Here is an 18,648-nt window from a genome sequence, read left to right as displayed (position 1 = left end):
TTACCCAGGTGACTGCCTATATGACATTTTGAACTGTGAAGTTTGAGGCCACTGGTGGCTTGAAATAAGCAATAAATAACCTACAAGTTGCGGTTATTGGAGTACAAGTGTGTGTTTGTCATTTTTGGAATAAAGTGAAATAAATAAATGCTTCATTGCAGTTGAGAAACATATAAACGCATAGTAGAGTGAAAACGGCTCATTGTGTAAATGGCCTCGAAGAAGGTATTTATGGCACGCGCCCTTTAAGACGGCGCGCATGCGCAGACCGCTGACAAAGTTAACTCCTGAACTTCGTAGTCAGAAAAATTCAGATTTTTTTTTAAAATACCAGGGAATACTCCATTGAGTTGACATGGCATTCCGCCGAAGAAACAAGAGCTACCCGTTCTTCAGCCAGGAGTTTCTCATACAGAACCACGCCGACATAGTTTTCAGTCTGGTGATTTTCATTTTGATTGGATTGATGTTTGAGGTGAGATGAACTCAGCTTCTTTTCTTTTTTTTTTTTTCCTTCCTTCCTCGATTCACTCAGCTGTTTTAAGATGGCATGCCCACTACACCGACAACGATGGGACTTGAAATGATTCCTCCTTCTTTCCCAAAGCTTCAAATGCCGTCTGGACGTGTGTTTGTTGCAGTCAGCTCCACGGCTTTTGCGTCGCTCCTTGAATAACTTTAGTGAACAATGAATGCTGCTCTGTCCTCAGAGTCGCTGCAAAGTATCCAAACTGAGCAGTACAGGGATGCTTCGTAACTGTTTCCCACCTTCTACATGCTTGCTGCTTCGTACTTTAACGTTTCTGTGCCTTGCGTTTTGGTAGTTACAAGTTTCATACTTTGGGGAAGGGGGGGGGGGATACCACCTGGGGGGGAAACCTTCTTTTGTTGGCATGGACGTGACAGACTTCTGAAGAAAAATTACATTTTCCCATCAATATTTACCTGCTTTTACCGTGTCTTCAGATCATTTATGATAGTCTTCTTTCTGTTGCATTTTGTTTTCGAACTCTGTCCAGTTACTGCAAAAGGTCCAAACGAAGACAGGAAATGGATATTCGTTTGAGGCTTTGAAATAAAAAGCGCTTCCTTCGAGGTGCATCACACATTTGCCACCAGTGGTTTTATTCTGAAACGTGTAACCGGAAGTTGTCTTCGTCCTCGGTGCGGACTTGACGTGTGTAGTTTACTGCCACGTCTCAATCTCTGAGCCGCTGGCTCAGCTGCTGCCCAAACCCCTGAAGACATTTATCTGCTCACATTTACTGCATGTATTAAACATTTCACCAGCTCGTTTCTGCTCTTTGACTTAACAAACCTGGGCATTTTGCAGCTGCGTTTCAATCAGGATGCCCCGGCTGTGATCACACAGCGGGTCCAGTAGAAAACTTAACTGGGGGATTTCCTTTTTTTTTGTTTAGTTTTTTTTGTTTTTCTCTCCTTTGTGCGAATAAGAGTTAGAATAACGGTGCTAAGCCTTTGGTGTCAGATCACCTCTGCACAGGGAGTCCAGGGTATAACTGGTGACATATTGCACCGTGAGGGTCTCAAACTGAAGTCAGGAGACCAAGTGGGTCCCTGGAGGCATCACAGAGAGAATTCAAAATAAAAAAGTCAAACTCCAAACCTGACTGTACTTAAATTAACCAGATATAATTTTTCCCCTCAAAGCTGCCCAGTTGTGTGAAGTTTGTGCTAATTTAATCTATTGCATCATATTTAGCTTCTTGAGACATCTAGCAATTGGAAACACTCTTGCCTCATACTGAGAATATCCCCAGTCCAAGTCCAAGATTGGGGTCTTTCTGCATGGAATTTGCATGTTCTCTCAAGTGTGCATTGAAATTCTCCCGGTGCTCTGGTCTCCTTATCCTGAAAAAATCCTGACGTGTATGTCAGAATATTCAGTAACTATAAATCACCTGTCAATGTGAGTGTGTGAGATTGTCTCCTATGGCCAGACAGGATTTCTCCCAGTGGCTCTAAACTGGATAAAACTGTATGGGTTGAATTTAATTGCTGCTAAAGTTGATCATTCCAGGTCTCTCTGATGGTGCATCTTGAGACAAGTGGTTGAATATATGTTGACAAGTCACCAGCCAGCAATGTGTATATTAATATTAGGTTGGACGTCTTTTTTTTCAACTTTGAAAAGACAAGTATATTCAGCGTGATATTAAGGTCAAGAGTGTACTCCTACACTTCCTGTATAAATTACTTTCAGATTGGAGTTTTATTTCCTTTTTATGATACAAGGATGGGTGGGAACCTTGCACAGCAATTTGCATGCCTTGAGAACCAATGACAGTTGGGGAGATAAACAGGAAGCCGAATCGGATGACAAGAAATAAATGCTGACAAAGAATAAACAAATACTTGGAAATTCTGCCATATGTATCATATTAAAACGGTTGGGGACTTCTCATTCATGCTGTGAAGTCAGGGATGACCATTGCACCACTATGCTCTATTGTTTCTGTCTCCATGTTCCTAATCTGACCCGTAGTAAGACAGAGAAGTTGTTAAGTGTTCTGCTTTAATTGGTTCTAAACCAGTTTATTGACATTCATTCATGCTTGTTACTAATTAATGTTATGCTTTACTTTCAGGCGACAGCCAAGACGGCCATCCTGTTTATTCAGCCACAGTACAACGTCACCACATTATCACCAGGTATGAGGTGACCTATTAAGACGGGCTCAATTTCTTTTAATGATTTTAATTGTACAGTTGAAGCATTTCATTTTCACTTCTGCCTTTTGCTGTTCCTGCACGTTGTGCCACTGTTGAACCGTCACTGTTGTGATTCCTGAACCCGTTCACGTCACATCAGGATGTGCAGCGCAAACCTGATTACCGACATGCCCTGTGTGTTTCCGTGTGTGCTTAGAGGGAGAGGTGACGCTGTACCATTACGGGTGGAAGGACTGCGCCACCATCCTGTTCTATTTCTTCATCGCCATCATCCTCCATGCAGTAGTCCAGGAGTATCTTCTGGATGTAAGCACCGAAACACACAGCGAACCTCTTTGCGTTTCTTTTCAACTGGCGTCAGGTTTTACATGTTTGTTTGTGTTTTATGGTGAAGAGCATGCATAAATATATCTTCTAATATCTTATATTTTCTTCTTTTTATTATACTATGGTGGGAATAACTCTGAGTTAATGGCTTAATAAGATTGCAGGGGGCAGCGGTCTCTCTCTCACACACACACACACACACACACACACACACACACACACACACACACACACACACACACACACACACACACACACACACACACACACACACACACACACACACACACACACACACACACACACACACACACACACACACACACACACACACACACACACACACACACACACCCTCCCTCGTGGGCAATGTAAGAGATACCAATTAACCTAATACGCCTGCCTTCAGACTGCGGGAGGAAAATGCACACGTGCATTCTGAGAGAACATGGAATAGAAAGCCCGATTTTCCAAATTGCGCAGGTCTTCACAAAAATAGAAGTATTTTTTGATTTCTGCATAAACAAAGTTACACATTCTGAAAAACACCTCGCGTATTGAAAGCCGTTTTCAAAGCCATACAACAACAAAAATAACAAAAACAGCGTTTGCTGATTTGCAGAGCATTTTAGACCAAGGAGCAGACGGTATTGTATTAATCTGTGGAACGAGTCGCAGAGACGGAAGCAAAAACCCTTGATTTGTCTTGAAGGATGAGCGCAAAATGTCTTTGTGTGTGAAAATAGGTCATCGGGCAGGAATGAGGCTTGTATTTTAGTGCCATCACCACATTTTCCAAAGTGTCTTGCGAGGATTACTTGTTCAAAGGAGGGTTTTCAGCAGCAGCCATAAATAGTATCTTCTGTCTTTTCTCGTCCTACTTATTTGTGTTTCTTTTTTCGACACTTCCTGGTGCATGACAATGGCAGTGTCAACATGTCACCCATTATGACTGGGTCCAGCTGCGCTCACATGATCTGCCGTATTGTTCCCGTTTGCAGAAAGTGAACCGACGTCTTCACCTCTCCAAGAGCAAGAATACAAAGTTCAACGAGTCGGGCCAGCTGTGTGTGTTTCACTTGGTGTCGAGTGTGTGGAGCTTCTACATTCTCATAACAGTGAGTTGAGACTTTCCTGCCATCTGTATTCAAGTGGCAACTTCCCAGTCAAGGAAATGCCACACACTTATTTTTAAAGCTTAAACAAACACGCATAACATAAACAATAACAATGTGAACACTTTAAAGGATTTGTTTTCACTCCTGTCACACAGGAAGGATATCTCCTGCATCCCAGCAGCCTTTGGGAGAATTATCCCCATGTACATCTCAGGTATGATTAATTTCTTTGGAAAACTAACCTTTTACTAATACTATTAGCGTTAAGAAACAAGTTGCCTTGTATCGAGTCGCTTCTTCCTGGTAATATTCTGCTTGGTTCTTACTGTATTCAGCGTATTTGCATTTTGTCACATGTATAATTATGGGTGAAGGCAGAATACACTCACCAGGATGAGTTACAACTTAGTTTCTCAAACCTAGTTTCTCCAACTAACCGCTAACGTTCGTTTTCTCACTCTGGGAATGTCAAGAGGAGAACACGCACCGTTCCACGTATGCAGAAATAAGTAGACCGAACGTGGGATGGTTTTAATTGTGCTCAGATCATACTTCAACCTGAAACAACTATGTAAATTGAGAAGCCTCCAGGTTCCTGTCTCTACGAAACGGGCGGTTTCAGAAATGACAAACGCAACAACAATTTACATCCGTGCAGTTTTTGTTTTCCGTAAAGCTCCTGAACTTGGAAGTATTTGATTGAGCTCGCTGCTCGTCTGAGGAATTTTCCCTCATGCCCTTCAGGCAGACGTTATTATGTGGCCCAAAGAAAAACCAACAGGTACTCAAAGTCCTTCATTCCCTCTGACATAAAGCTTTTAAACACAGACTACACCCACTTAAAAAAATAAAACATTTCAATTACCGTAAATATCTGAATTGTATTACTTTTGTCTTATTTATCGGTTTGTACTGTTCTTACCCATTCACTGTCTTGTGCTGTCTTGTTAAATGCTTCTCTTTCTGGTTTTATCGATTTTTTTATGTTCTGACATTTCCCTATGTTGCTTGCCAATCCCCGACAGATTGAATGAGCGATGACAAATGCATGCATGCAAATGTAATGCTGGGAGCTACAAATAAATCGCCCCTTGTCGGATAAAAAAAATTGTGTCTGAACCTGAATCCTGTGCAATCCTTCTCTTTTTTTTTGGATTCCGGTCTAGGTTTCAGGTGAAGTTTTTCTACCTCACGCAGCTGGCCTACTGGCTCCACGCCTTGCCAGAGCTCTACTTCCAGAAAGTACGCAAGGTCAGTAAAGAGGCCGTGGGAACTGGAGGAGCACTGGAGTGTGACCAGATAAGCTTTGTTTACATGTCTGGGTTTCCATAGCTTGTGGATATATATATGTGTATATATTTATATATATATATATATATATATATATATATATATATATATATATATATATATATATATATATAAAAAACTACAAAGAGAATGACACTATAAATGGATTTTAAAAAACTTTAAATGAATAAAGGCCATTTGTCTTCAAGGAAGAGATTTCTCGTCAGCTCCAGTACATCTGCCTCTACCTGCTGCACATTTCTGCAGCCTATTTGTTAAAGTGAGTATCCTACTGAAGCAGCTTTAATCACATGTGAAGTTTAATTTAAATATGTATACATTGTTCATTACAGCACACCCAACCCTGAAAGTCTCTGTAAATGCTTTCATCATTGCCTTTTGTGACGTGGCTTCCACTTGTTCATTTATTTATTTTTGTGTAGTTTGAGTCGTGTGGGTCTGGTGCTCCTGTCCCTCCAGTATGTGTCAGAGCTGGGCTTTCACATCGCCAGACTTTTGTACTTCACTGACGAGAATCACCAGAAAATGTGAGTAGTAGTCGCGTTCGCGCTCAAGCAAAAGTGGTCGGATGAGATGAGACATTAGTTGTCGCCATTGGGTAAATTTGAAGTGTTTACTGGATCAAAGTCAACAGCAAGGCACAACAGGTGCAGGTTGCAATATTTAAAGTTATTGAAACAGGGAAATAAAAACCTTAAAATGTGTTTAGAAGTGCCCCTGATGAGTGGAGCTGCTGTAATGGGGTGCCAGAGGAGATTGTGACATTTTGAGATTTACTTTTCTTTATCACAATCACTATAAACGCATCAATTCTATCACGAGTCTTCAGTCACTTTCATAGCACCTTGTTTAGTTTTATGGCCACAATGTTGAGTTGATTGTCTCTGCAGGGTTTTTTTTTTTCTTCCCTCCTTCCTCTCTGCCAACATCTGCACTGTGTTTCATGTCAGGTTTGATATGTGGGCGGTCAGCTTTGTGTTTACGCGGATGTCGACACTGACCCTGATGTTCCTCTCTGTGGGGTTTGGTTTGGCTCGTGCTGAGAACCAGGGGCTGGATCTGGACATGGGCAACTTCAACACTGTACTGATAAGGTCAGCTTGTTTTCACCACTGGCATTACCGTTTACAGCTTCACCAAACACGTTCTAAATACACTTTGCACCCATTAAAAGTGTTGATGTTGATGTTTATGGTTCTTTTACAACACACATGTTCGCACATTAAGACATTTAAAGTAGAAGAACATCATTTAAGATGACTAATTTTGCCAACATTGCTTTTAACGTTATACAATATTGTGTGAGTTTGCACGATTCTAACCCCGCCTTGCTTCGGGCCCATTCAGGATGACTGTTCTGCTGCTGGTATGTTTGACCCAGTCTTGGCTACTGTGGAAGTTTATCCGTTTCCAGCTGAGGCGCTGGAGGGAGTTCCGACACGAACAGGCCGTCCGCAAGAAGGCTGCTGCTAAACAACCCCTGCGGCCACTAAAGAGAGACTCACGTGAGTTTTCAAATACGGCAATTCGGCGACATCGCGGAGGAAATGATTCCAGAGAAATCAGGGAACTAACCATGATCACATGATTATTTCTTTTATTTATCTGAATTAGACTGTCTACGACTCTGATGCTGCATTTGGTGAAAACCTTGACTTCCTCCTCCTGTCTGTCTCTCACAGTCGGTCACCATGAAAATGGAGTGCTCAAAGCCGAGAATGGAGCTTCTCCTCGGACGAAAAAACTGAAATCTCCCTAAGACAACACACTGACTGGCCCGATCGTTTGCCTCAGCACCGGCAGAGGTTTCTCATCAGCACCACAGTGAACCTGGGGGCCGCCGGCCGCCAAACATCTGGTTCAGCATGTCCCGAGATGTCACATGGACTCTTGTCGTGACAGACTCGAGCCCGAATGCTGGAAAAATGAAATCCAAGGAAATCCCTTGAGCCCAACAGACATTTATTCATATCATATCAGTATTTTTTTTTTTTTTTTTAATACATCCACGCAGCCCGCTATCCCATCCGAAAGACACACTATCGTTATGCAGAGTGATTTAAAAGTAAAGTGAACACAGTGCACACAGCACGTGTGTCTATGTTGAATGTGTCGATGCATATCCTCAAATAAAAGTACTGTATCGGTTGTAGTGTTGTCGGATATTGCAGCTCTTGCCATTGAGCCAGCTTTGCTTGTTTTTCTATACTGGTCCATTCTGACAATATGAGCTTACTGTCTGGAATTGTACATTTGCCACTGGTCACTTAACAGATATGCATCAAGTATGTACGTTGGATATTACAGCATGCCATTCCATGTTTGTTTTTTTTCCTTTTTATTTTTTGATTACTTTATTAAAAAAAATTTCAATTTTCTGAATGAATTGTAAAATGTGTTTTTCCTGCATTGATTTCTCAATTATGCGCAAACAAGTAGTTGTGGGAATAGAAACAACCTTCACTGAGGCTGTGTGTGTAAAGAGACAAATATGCTTGAAATTACTTTATTTGTACCACAACACATCTTTGACCAATGTAATTGTCGGACTGCCTTTTCATCACTGACATGGTTCTGCAAGATCTGGCAAAGAAAAGAAAGGGGGAAAAAAATCTGCATGAGTAGTTTTATATTTGTAGAAAATCAGTGACGTGGCTCAAAAGTGATTACCTGTGTGGTCAGCTGGCTGTTGATTGGCCGTCCCCACGCTGAGCTTCTGTCGCACAGAATCCAGTGTCTGAGAGGGGATCTGATCCCAGTTGGACTCCAGGTATTTCAGGACGTAACGGTCGGCGTCAGTCAACACAAAGCAGTGGCTGAAAACTGACAGATATTAAATCTATTAAAGTCAGTTATCTAAGCTTTTGTGCTGTGGCGCAAACGTCCCTCATGAAACAAAATGTTAATTCTGATGAGAGTTCTACTCATTCCTGTTTTAGTGTGTTGGGTAGAAAATGCTGTCGATTTTTCAATAAATATCACTTTTAGATGTCAGTACAGCAGAGACGCTCCCAAGTAATGAACTCCTTACCTTCCACAGTGGCTCCAATTGCAAAGTCTGCAGGCGAGTAGTACTGTGGATTTTCCACCGTGGAGCCGGGTTTGGGGACACGAGTCTTTTTCAAGAACTTGCCACCAAGGAAACAGAGGCTGGAGGACTTTTCGAAAATACTGATCATGTCATCTGAAAGGTGGTACAAGAGTGTGAAACGGCGACCTTCATCCTCGGGGTTCTGGGATTCCTGCGAGGGGACACACAAATGGCTCATGGTTTTTTTTTTTTTTTTTTTTTTATATGTGGATTGAGCAATTAGGTCAATTTTGGTAGGTTACTAAAAAAAAATCCCTATTCTCCATCAAGAAATTAGGTTTAGCTTCCAGTATTTTATAATTCTCAGCAATGGAGTGTTACAGGTCGATCTGTTCTGTGTACAGTAAGTATCAAACAGGCAGCAAAATTGGAAATATTGTCTCACCAGCCGGGCACTATAGCGCAACACTTCATTTTGCTTTTCCATTCTCTGTAATGGATTCATTTTGGGAGGTTTAGGTGTCAGATACAAGCAATTCTGGAGAGAGTCTTCAAGTGAACCAAAACCATTGTAGGGCGGAACCTCCTGTAAATATGGGGTGGACAATAGAAAAATAGAAGTCAATACAGATAAAACAGCACAAACCTGCAAAACTTACAGCGAGCCACAGACAAAATAAAGCTCAATGCTTCACCTTCTTCCTGTCCTGAAGAACATCAGATTTCTTTGGAATCTCAACAGATTTCATGTCCATGTCTGGGTGATTCTTCTGGTAGTATTCTTTAGTGAATCCATCACAGTCGTACAGCAGGAAGTTTCGACCCAGAAGATTAATCGCTTTACCCAACTGGAAGTCTTTGGGGGAAACATACTCCACGTCTTCATCGGACACCTCCATCACACAGCTGGGGAAGTTCTCTGCAAAGAAGAATCACATCTTGAAGCTTTTTTTTAATGTTACACAGAAAAGCGCAGTGAAAGGGAAAAGCTAGTGTGAAATGTGATGATAAAAAAAAGAAAAAACCTGAAACTATGATTGGCCACGAAACAACATTGAATCACACCTTTTTTGATTTGCTTGGGTAGTTTCAGTCTGTGCAGCAGAGCAGGGAAAGGATCCCGGCTGCTGTTGGGTTCATGGGCGTTAATGATTTCTACTGTGTCGTCCGCCAGGTAATAGTGGATTTTAACAGACCGGGTCTCGCCACCATCATCAAACAGGGCAAAGAAACGCAAGACCTGTAAAGAGAAGGGTTACAATCAGCCACAGAGCAGCACTGCCCCATTGTCAACATCAAATGACAACAAACCTATTGATTAGGTTTGGATACTCAAGTCTGTCGGTAGAATTGTCTTCTAGATTATTGGTACTCGAATAGTATTTTCCCACCCAAAAATAGTGTTTGATTATGGCAGATTACTGAGGATCTGTGGCAGCAATCTTAAAGAAACAAATAAAGAAACAAAAAAAACCCCACTACCAATAATTGAGTTTGGATTAACTGATATGTTCCCCACCTTGCCGTCCATATTGAGAAACTGGTACAACTTGTCTGGTTTAGAGGGAGCGCTCTGTGAGGGCTGAGGCTTCTCACGATGTTTGCCGTCAGGATCTTGTGGCATTGGCTCTGGCTCGTTCACCAGTATGCCCTCACTTTCCATGAACTCCTGATCACGAGAAAGAGACACAGATGGATACCTACTTCAACACGAGAAGGAGTTCTTGAAGAGACTAAAACAATATGTTAAAGGTGTTGTACCCTCGTGAAGGCGTCGCATTGTGTGATGCGGTATTTGACCCCATACACATCCAGGTCCATGCTGAGGTTGAGGTCGTTCCACTTGTAATACTCTCCGTGTTCGTTTTTAGGAAAACGCTGACGTTTGACCCGCTGTCCCTGCTGTCTCCCAGAGTTGTGTACTCTGGGCTCAAAGATGCACATGCTGTCATCCACAAGGTAGTAGTAGATAACCACGGGGCGCACACAGTAGTCTGCCTCTGGAGAATCCAAGATGTCCTCCATGAAATAGGCAAAGTAACGCAGCACCTGAAACAGAATAAAGATCATTGGGGAATGGATGATACGTTCCTGTACTTCAAGGTGTCGCTGCACCTTCTTGTCGAGGGAAACGTGGGCTGGAATGAAGTCTTTGAGCGGCTTCTGGTCAGACGGTCCATAAGTAAGGTCAGCGATGTCCTGATGGGTCAGATGAAACTCTGATGAAAGATGATCCTGGCCAGGGACACCCACACGCTGGGCCAGAGGTAAGCCATTCTTATAGCTCAAAGTCTGGCGCAGATGAAACGCTGACTTCTGGAGAGCAAAATTATTTAGGAGGGAACAAATTAGAAGAGGTTGAACAAGATATAGAAGTCAAATTGTATCTCGCTCGAGCTGTCCCTTTTCTGAACCCCTTCAGAACTGTGGGAAATAGCCTATCCCTCTTCCCATGGACAACACATTATTATTCCTTTTTCTTACTCTGGAGTTATCACAGCTAGCATTAAACTTTGCATTTAAAACGAAATGAGTGACGTTCTACTCACCGGAGCCTCCCGGAATGAACTTCCTGGCAAAAACGGTAATCCCTCGTTGTTGAAATTGTAAGTCATTTTGAAACTCAAATTGAACACAAATAAAGAACCTGTTCACGTGACACGTTTGTCTTACTGAGCGGATCGAGCAAGTCTTTTCTGTGGCGTGAAAAACAGTCTCACTTCACCCCCACGGTACGTTTATTGTGGTATCCATGGAAACGGCCGGACGAAACCCATTGTATACGTTACCTAAAAATTAAGTTACAGTCACAAAAACTGCGTGTATTATTTCCTCTGCAATGAAGACATGCCGGCATTAAAAAAAGTTTTTCTTGTAAATATCAGCAATATTGTGTGTGAACGTCATGTTTGCGTGTACAGTGTCGAGGCCTAAGATTACCACCAGGGGGAGACCTCTGCCTATAAAACTCATTGAAGGGGTTGCCCCTGCCGTTTAAATGTTTATACTTAATATTTACTTCAGTTTGATGTACTTAATTCCCAGAGGGGAAAACTTGTATAAATCATGCACCGTTTGCAGTGTCAAAATGTTAACTGACCAAATACTGCAATACACACAACCACAGACATTTGGAGTTCCATTTAAAATGACGACACAATGTGAGACCAAACTCAAGGATGGGAGCCAGCTTCTCTTTTTTGAAACAGTTTTATTCTAAGCACAAAGTTTAAAAAAAAAAAAAAAAACATATTTTGGTCTCCTGTTACCAGTAATTGACACTTTTTATACCAATTAGAAAAAAAAACCCAAAACAAAACAAAAAACTATGCAGAGTGGTGGTCTTGATGAGGATGACCCTAAGATATCCTGTGTATACTATAATTAATCTCTCGGTCATAAAAAATACATAGCTTTTTGATGAAAACTGGTTATTTTTAATGCTTGTATCCAGAGAACCACAAACAAGTCTGGACTAACAATAGCTTATATCAATAAACTGGCAGCATGATTTAAGAGACACAGGTCATGCGTCCATTGTGAACTTTGTTTTTTTTTTTTGTTTTGTTTTTTTTGCAGTGCCACTTCCTTCTTCAGATGGACATGGACATCTGTCGAGCACTGATATATTTGAAATAAGGGCATAGTTGGCACATGGTGTGAAAACAACACAATCTTTTATGAGCAATGACCAGAAAAAAAAAAAAATTCTAGCAAAAACTACTTGTACAAAGTTGGCATATTCTGGTTCATTGTACTTTACATCGAGGGAAATGGCAAGTGCAATGTTTAACAGAAACATTCAGACTTTTACAACGCTCCACTTCAGCAAAGCAACAGTAATGACCATGAGGGAAATATTCACGACGAGAAAGAAAAACGCAAGAGATTTCAGATTAATAAATAGTTTGACCAGTTAGACGCACGAGCTGTGATCTTGAGTGAGTTAAACAAACTGTATCAAAGATAAGCTTAAAACCACTAACGCCTCTTTGAGGCTCTTTATATGATATCTAATTCTTTTCAGGAAATGCTGACAAAGCTGTTCAAATGGGCTGATCCCCTTTCGGAAGCAAATACATCAACCAAACACAAACACTAGGATTGCATCCCTGAGGTGCCGGACAACCTTCGCCAAGTATAAAAATATCTCATAATAAACCATACTTGAGAACAAAAATAAACAACATCAATAAACTATTAAATATTATAAAATATATTTCATAAGGGTTGCGATAAGTCCCCCGCCCCCCACAATATCTTTTGGTTTTAACATAGCTCAAAAGGCAGTGTGGTTATTCACTGTGGAAAGATTGTCTTACGTTGTCCCATTGCGAATGAACTTGCTCTGCACTCTATTAATGTTCACACTTGAATACTTAGAGGGTACTGAGCATAAAGTCTCTTCCAGCCGCCCCCCCCCCGTTCTGCATGAAACGGACCCACCAGAGGCCTTGGTCCTTCAGTCCCTATGCAGTCCCTGCAGGCCCGTTTATGTCTCAGGCAGCTCACGCATAAATCCTCACTTCAAAAAAGGCCTGCTGAGGTCAGGGGCAAAGCAATGCAGCCTTTCAACCTCTCACTTCCGGTGGTTAGTGCCAGCAATAAGGCAAGCTTACGACGCAGAGAGGGAGCTTATTATCCTACTGAGTGGGGTATTGCTAATGACACCCGGAGGAATATGCAAAACCAGCAGAGGACGACTTTCTTCCCAAGTCTCGCGAAGCCTTCCACCGTTCTGGTCGGGAGTGTACATTCGTTTGCCTGCCTGTTCATGGAGCATCACCTGGAGCTTCGTCTCTTTCCGTGTCCAGCTCAAGTTCATCCTCAATTCTGTTTTAAGACATAGCTTTATGAAAAGCACCTCAGCAAGTCCTCAGTAATACCGATTGAGACTCCGCGTCCCCGGTATGTCCGGTTGACCATTCATCCAGATTTCCCGGATGATTCGCTCCCTTTCCTCAAGCCGCTGCGCTCTCTCCAGCTCCTCCGCCGACGTGAACACATTCATGTTGAGTGTGCGCTCGAAGCGCCGGTGCCTCCGTGCCGACAGATCAGAGGTGGTGTCCCAGTCCGAGTCCGAGTCGCTGGAGTCGGAGGAGGAATCCGCGGGGCGCGCTCGCTTCTTGACGGTGGGCCGTTGGCGGGGCTGGCAGTCGGTGCGACAGGAGATCTGGACCACCAGGGCGAAGAGAGTGAGGAAGAGCCCCAAACACACTCCACAGACGAAGAAGAGCGCAGCCCTCTCCGGGTGGTCTGTTGGAGAGGAGGACGGGACGTGAAAATGAGGGAGGGAAGTGTTAAGTTCAGTTGATTACTGACACAATGTGACATTCCTGCTGAGTGACCTCCTTGGTTTAGTAACGACATTTAACTCTGCCAGTGCTCTGTGGCTCCAAGTTGGGTGATGATGTCGAGTATTGGATGACTAACGAAATGCTCATCTTCACCGCTCGTAACAGACTATAGTGTGACCCTATGAAGCCTGTATGATTTTAATAAAACCTCACATCATTAGGGAAATAAAGAATGCTATGTTAATGCTCAAGCACTGAATATTTCAACTTGGCTGCATGCACACTGACATACTCCCTTTAGGATCATCCAAACTTGAGCAGTCTGGGTTGTGTTCAACATGATTTCAATGTCATACAGACAAGGTAAATGCACACTATCCTTATTCAGTTCTTCTCCCTCGCCGCGCCTTTTAGACACACAATGCATTTATTTTTTCATTTGTTGTTACCAAAGAAAACAGATTAAAAAAAACCTTCGAAATCTCAGGATAGAGATTTGCTCCCAGTATTTATGCATTCGATTTAATGCAACATTGGATGAGATGAATGTCGTCGGACCTGAGATGTAGGTGTACGCTGCCAGTGCGTTGCTGATGAGAGCCATGCTGGTGCCGGAGGTGGAGTTGATGATGGGGTTCTTGCCCGGGGGCTGCAGTGGACGTTCACCCTCTCCTCCTTCTCTTTCCGTTTCTGAAGACTTCTCCTCGTTTGGGTTGGTCTCCCGAACCTTTTTCTTATCTGTAAAAAAACAAAACAAAAAAAACACGAACACAAAAGGTCACATTAAGGCACATTTAATTATAGTCAAAATAAGATGAAGTAATTCTTTTGAACTTTAAAATTACAATCTCAGACACACATATTGTCATTCAGTGTCTTCAAATGCTCTTACAATATGGATAGGAGATCAGAATCTGTGGTCCAACGCTCAATGAAACACAGCCTGGGAGTCTTTAAGTAGAATATGACCACATGTCCAGTCAGATTATGACGCTGTTGCTTGGATTTACAGTAAAGCTCGAGTGTATTGTCTGAAGATATGAGACAACATCAGTGAAAACAGTGAATCACTGGCAGTCTCTTAGTGGTTGTTTGGAGATACACTCCCATAAAGAGCTGACCATGCGTAAGATGCAAACATGTTCAGGGGGAATTGTGTGACTCAGAAGATAACTAAACATCCGTTTCTGTTACATTCATTCTGACTCAGGTCATTAGGAGACAGAGAACCACATGGCTTGAATTTGCATGTCGGGATCTCGAGGAGCTTTTGAATTGACGGAAAAACCGCTCCCCCCGTCGTCGATTTCTTATTTTTTTTTTCTTTTTAATCACCTGTGTAGTTTCCTTCAGTGTTTTCATTCTACCTGGTGCTGTGGGATGCAAGAGAGTGTGCGAGCAACACCAACAGCCTCAAGAGTCAAAAATACATCCAGGGGAGTGACCTCAGACTCAGAAGTTTGAGCGGGTGTGGTGGCATTCAGTCATATTTACATGTTTAACATTCATGTCAATGATAAATATGTTTTGGTGAAGTGTCACAGACACTGCTGACCTCTAATTGCAGAGCCCTTGTGGTGCGTCAGGCTCTCTTTATCTAATAAATGCAGTGTAGACCGGAATTGCTCACTGAGGACGTAAACGTTTCCACCTGGATGTACTGTTGTGGTCCACAGCTCAGCAAATATTCAACAGCAGCCTTTGTGACGCATAAATTGCCAGTTGATAGAAAAAAAGAGTGGCGTCACAATGACTCGAGACTGCTTAGAATAATACACTTAATTACAATCAGCAATAATGAATCATACCGTTATTAATTTTTTTTTTTTGGAATGCGCTTTAAAAATAAATGTGTTGAAACAGCCTCATTAGAGTGATATATATATATATATATATATATAACTGTATCATTCGATGCCATTAACAGAGGTGTGATCTGAGAAGAAAAAGGGAAGATTTGGGTACAGTGATTGTTACAGAACAAGGGATGAAAAATGACTTCACTGGAAAAATACTAAAATACTTGAACTGCCAAATAATCTGTGGGAACCGAAGTTCAAAAATGCCACAGTGAATCGCACTTGGGACCCAAGATGGAAGTAATAACATGCCAAAGTCCTGTGGTCTATAACTTCAGTCTTTTGTTTTGAGCTCAGTCTGACAAAATGATCCTGTTCTGCCAAATAGTGTTTAAAGTCCCACAGATTAATTTAAAATTCTAGACAAGATCAAAGTTCACAAATATATAAAATAATTTGTCTAGCTGAAAATCATATGCAACTTTATATGACGGTGTTCACTTAAAGTACCTGGCAGAAATGTTTCACTTGTTGTAAGCCACTTCTACTGGAGTGTATTAGCAGAAACACACAAAGGAGGTATTTCAAATGATATATTTTGGAGGCCAAGCGTCTTTAAAACTTTAAGATGTTTCAAGTTTGCGTTCAGAGTATAATTTTTACTGCTTTCAAATGTGAAAATGGGCTAATTTTGAGCAGTATGTAAGAGTTAAAAATAAACACTGAACTGATTCACATTTTTCTGAGAAAAAGAGGTTTCTAATAAATAAACATGAAATGTGTCACATATATTGTTTATTCCATACAATCAAACACACACTTTTGTTGATATTGTCAGTTTTATGTTTGTTGAGAGATCACGCTGTTCTGTTTCCATGAACACCGATTAAAGTGATCAGTATGAGCTGCAGTTTTTCATGCAACAAGGATGCCCTCCGATTGGTGATGTTGCCATTTGTGACACACACACAAGACCGTACATCACACTGTAATGAGGAGATTGTTTCTTTGTTTTTCTGGGCATTCCTTTGCAACACCAAAGAAACAGTCTTTATTCACAGTACGATCACAAAGAGATGAGCATGAAGTGCTTTTGTTTGTGACGCGGCAGCGTTTCTCCTACCTCGACCAGTTCTGCTTTCCTGTTGGTGTTTTTCCTCAAAACACAGTTTGTAGAGTGACATGTGATGATTCTACATGAACGGTATGCACACACAGCTCCAACAATGAGAAGCAACAATCCAGTGTGCCATTCACATGGACTCTGATCAGATCAGAAACTTAAGTTTCACCGCCTTCATTGTACTTTCTGTTATATAGGACCAATCTAATCAGATAGAAGTATAAACATATCTCGCATGGCTTTCGTGGTCTTGAATATTCTTTCTTCCGTTTGCTATCACACGATCAAAAAGAGGAAAAGCAGGTTCTTCCAGGGAAACTGTGCATGGGCTGTTGAAGGCTAGTGCACGGAAGTGGAGCCATTCATGCGTTGGGGCCCTGTCAATGCGACAGCACACATCTTCTGTCCTTCCCTCATGCAACTCCTCATTCATTCATCTATCTTCCTAATCACAGTGCCGGTAGCCGAGCAGAATAATTATCGTGCTGGATGCAGGCCACCATCCTTCATGAATGACTTTTTGTTTGAGTTTCTTTCTTTGCTGGCGTCTCTCTGTTTTCATTCCTTCACTTAATTGTTCTTGTTCTGTCTACTACTTCCTTCTTCCTCTGAGTATTTGACATCATGAGAAGCTCGCAGCAGCCCGCCGTGCACTCATTGCTTCTTGGAACGTGTTTTGTTTACGTCTACCATCGCTGATCATGAATGCTCTAAAGCAAGAGTTCTGCTCGGCAGCATATGGAAGCAGTTCAACTTGTATGACTTTTAATATGCATACATGCGCGGCCCTGATTTGAGGCCTGAATTATGGTTGCCCTTGATAGCTGGGAGGCCCCACGACTGCTTAGTGTTAACTGCTCTCTGTGGGGGGTCCACAAGTGTGTGTATAAGCTCTAGGTGTTTGTCATTTTGCTCACCTGGAACAGTGTCGGGCCTTTTGACCGAGCTCCCCTCCGGAGGGCCGTCTCCCACTATGTTGGGGTCATGGGTGCTGGGTGGTTGGTGGTATACAGGTGGTCTGGGGCCCTGCTCCTGCAACAGCTTCTTTGGAACTTTAGAGAGAAGATGGAGCAAAGACAACAAGTTTAGGTTTAAGGGAATAGAAGAAAAAATACAAAATTCTCCCGCACTGTGCCCTTTGAAACTTGAAATGCAGATATTTATCAGCTGATATGAATTTCTAATAGATTCATCAGGGCGTGGTGACTGAAAAGAAATGCCATGACAGGCAAACCCGAGATGCAAAAACAGCTCCTTTAAAACTGACATTTTTGAATGACCACTGGTTTTACAATCAACACATGCATGGCAGCACTGGTTTCAAAGAACTACAAAGACATTTGTGTCTCTTTTGCTCTGTTTCTGGAAACATCTTGAGCTGATTCCTTTCTTCAGCAGCAGACATCGAATGTGTTTGAGCTTGCAGTTCAAGCCACCAATTTGAGGAAAGCAAAACAGTTGATTTGGGGGGGGAACTAGACATGAGAAATATTAAAAAAGAAAAAAAAAAAAAGTTAATTGTATTTTAATTCACCAACTATATAACCACCTCTACTCTTCATCTTCATTAAAAAGGCAGCATTTACGTCTAATAATGCCAACATATATTGAGGCTCCAATGGTATCCCAAACTGTTCAAAACACTGTATGAGACTCTGAAAAACTCATGTTAGAAAAGCACTTTGAAAAACATGGCAGTGATTTGTTTTTTTCATGTGGGCAAAGAGCATCATTACCCGTCATATTTTATATATGACCAAGAATGTTGCTGACAAAGATTAAAATTAAAGTTATGCACCGTGGATTTCATCAGTGTTAAATAAGAGCAAAAACACTGATGGGGAAGTAAATGAAGCAGACAGTTGTAGGCAGCTGTGATTCACGTACTCCTCCTGACTTTGGACGCCGATTCCCAAAATCCCCCCCCCCCCCCCCCCCCCGACCTAAC

The 18,648-nt window shown here is 42.0% G+C and overlaps 3 protein-coding genes across 3 annotated transcripts in view; 1 reads left to right on the top strand and 2 right to left on the bottom strand.

Annotated features, from left to right (window-relative positions):
* Window positions 1–340: 340 nt before the first annotated feature.
* tram2 (translocation associated membrane protein 2) lies at window positions 341–7,824 on the top strand. Its single transcript, XM_080513669.1, has 11 exons — window positions 341–475; window positions 2,610–2,673; window positions 2,891–3,000; window positions 4,023–4,139; window positions 4,295–4,353; window positions 5,306–5,390; window positions 5,639–5,709; window positions 5,873–5,977; window positions 6,401–6,544; window positions 6,798–6,955; window positions 7,133–7,824. The coding sequence occupies exons 1-11, from the start codon at window positions 356–358 to the stop codon at window positions 7,207–7,209; spliced, it is 1,110 nt and encodes a 369-aa protein (XP_080369795.1). The 5' UTR covers window positions 341–355; the 3' UTR covers window positions 7,210–7,824.
* Window positions 7,825–8,010: 186 nt separating this feature from the next.
* On the bottom strand, window positions 8,011–11,096 carry efhc1 (EF-hand domain (C-terminal) containing 1; the record flags this gene model as incomplete). The annotated part of the gene is made up of 10 exons (XM_080514019.1): window positions 8,011–8,033; window positions 8,121–8,273; window positions 8,482–8,692; window positions 8,927–9,067; window positions 9,177–9,400; window positions 9,547–9,721; window positions 10,001–10,150; window positions 10,243–10,530; window positions 10,597–10,716; window positions 11,031–11,096. 10 exons carry the CDS (start codon window positions 11,094–11,096, stop codon window positions 8,011–8,013), a joined length of 1,551 nt encoding a protein of 516 aa, XP_080370145.1.
* Window positions 11,097–11,672: 576 nt separating this feature from the next.
* eva1aa (eva-1 homolog A, regulator of programmed cell death a) overlaps window positions 11,673–18,648 on the bottom strand; it is a gene marked incomplete at its 5' end in the record, with an annotated part of 69,014 nt that continues 62,038 nt past the window's right edge. The window contains 3 exons of the mRNA XM_080514184.1: window positions 11,673–13,737; window positions 14,337–14,516; window positions 17,618–17,752. Coding sequence (XP_080370310.1) covers window positions 13,358–13,737; window positions 14,337–14,516; window positions 17,618–17,752 — 695 coding nt within the window. The 3' untranslated portion in view covers window positions 11,673–13,357. The remainder of the gene's footprint in view (window positions 13,738–14,336; window positions 14,517–17,617; window positions 17,753–18,648) is intronic.

Source organism: Blennius ocellaris (genome assembly GCF_963422515.1).
Source record: "Blennius ocellaris genome assembly, chromosome: 18".
Taxonomy (NCBI): domain Eukaryota; kingdom Metazoa; phylum Chordata; class Actinopteri; order Blenniiformes; family Blenniidae; genus Blennius; species Blennius ocellaris.
Note: the sequence above shows the minus strand (reverse complement) of the source record. Positions and strands in the feature narration are given on the sequence as shown.

Coding starts and splice junctions, on each gene's coding strand:
- tram2 (XM_080513669.1), top strand. CDS start 356: ATGGCATTCCGCCGAAGAAACAAGAGCTACCCGTTCTTCAGCCAGGAG. Junction 2,674..2,890: donor CGTCACCACATTATCACCAG/GTATGAGGTGAC, acceptor GTGTGTGCTTAG/AGGGAGAGGTGACGCTGTAC. Junction 4,354..5,305: donor TATCCCCATGTACATCTCAG/GTATGATTAATT, acceptor ATTCCGGTCTAG/GTTTCAGGTGAAGTTTTTCT.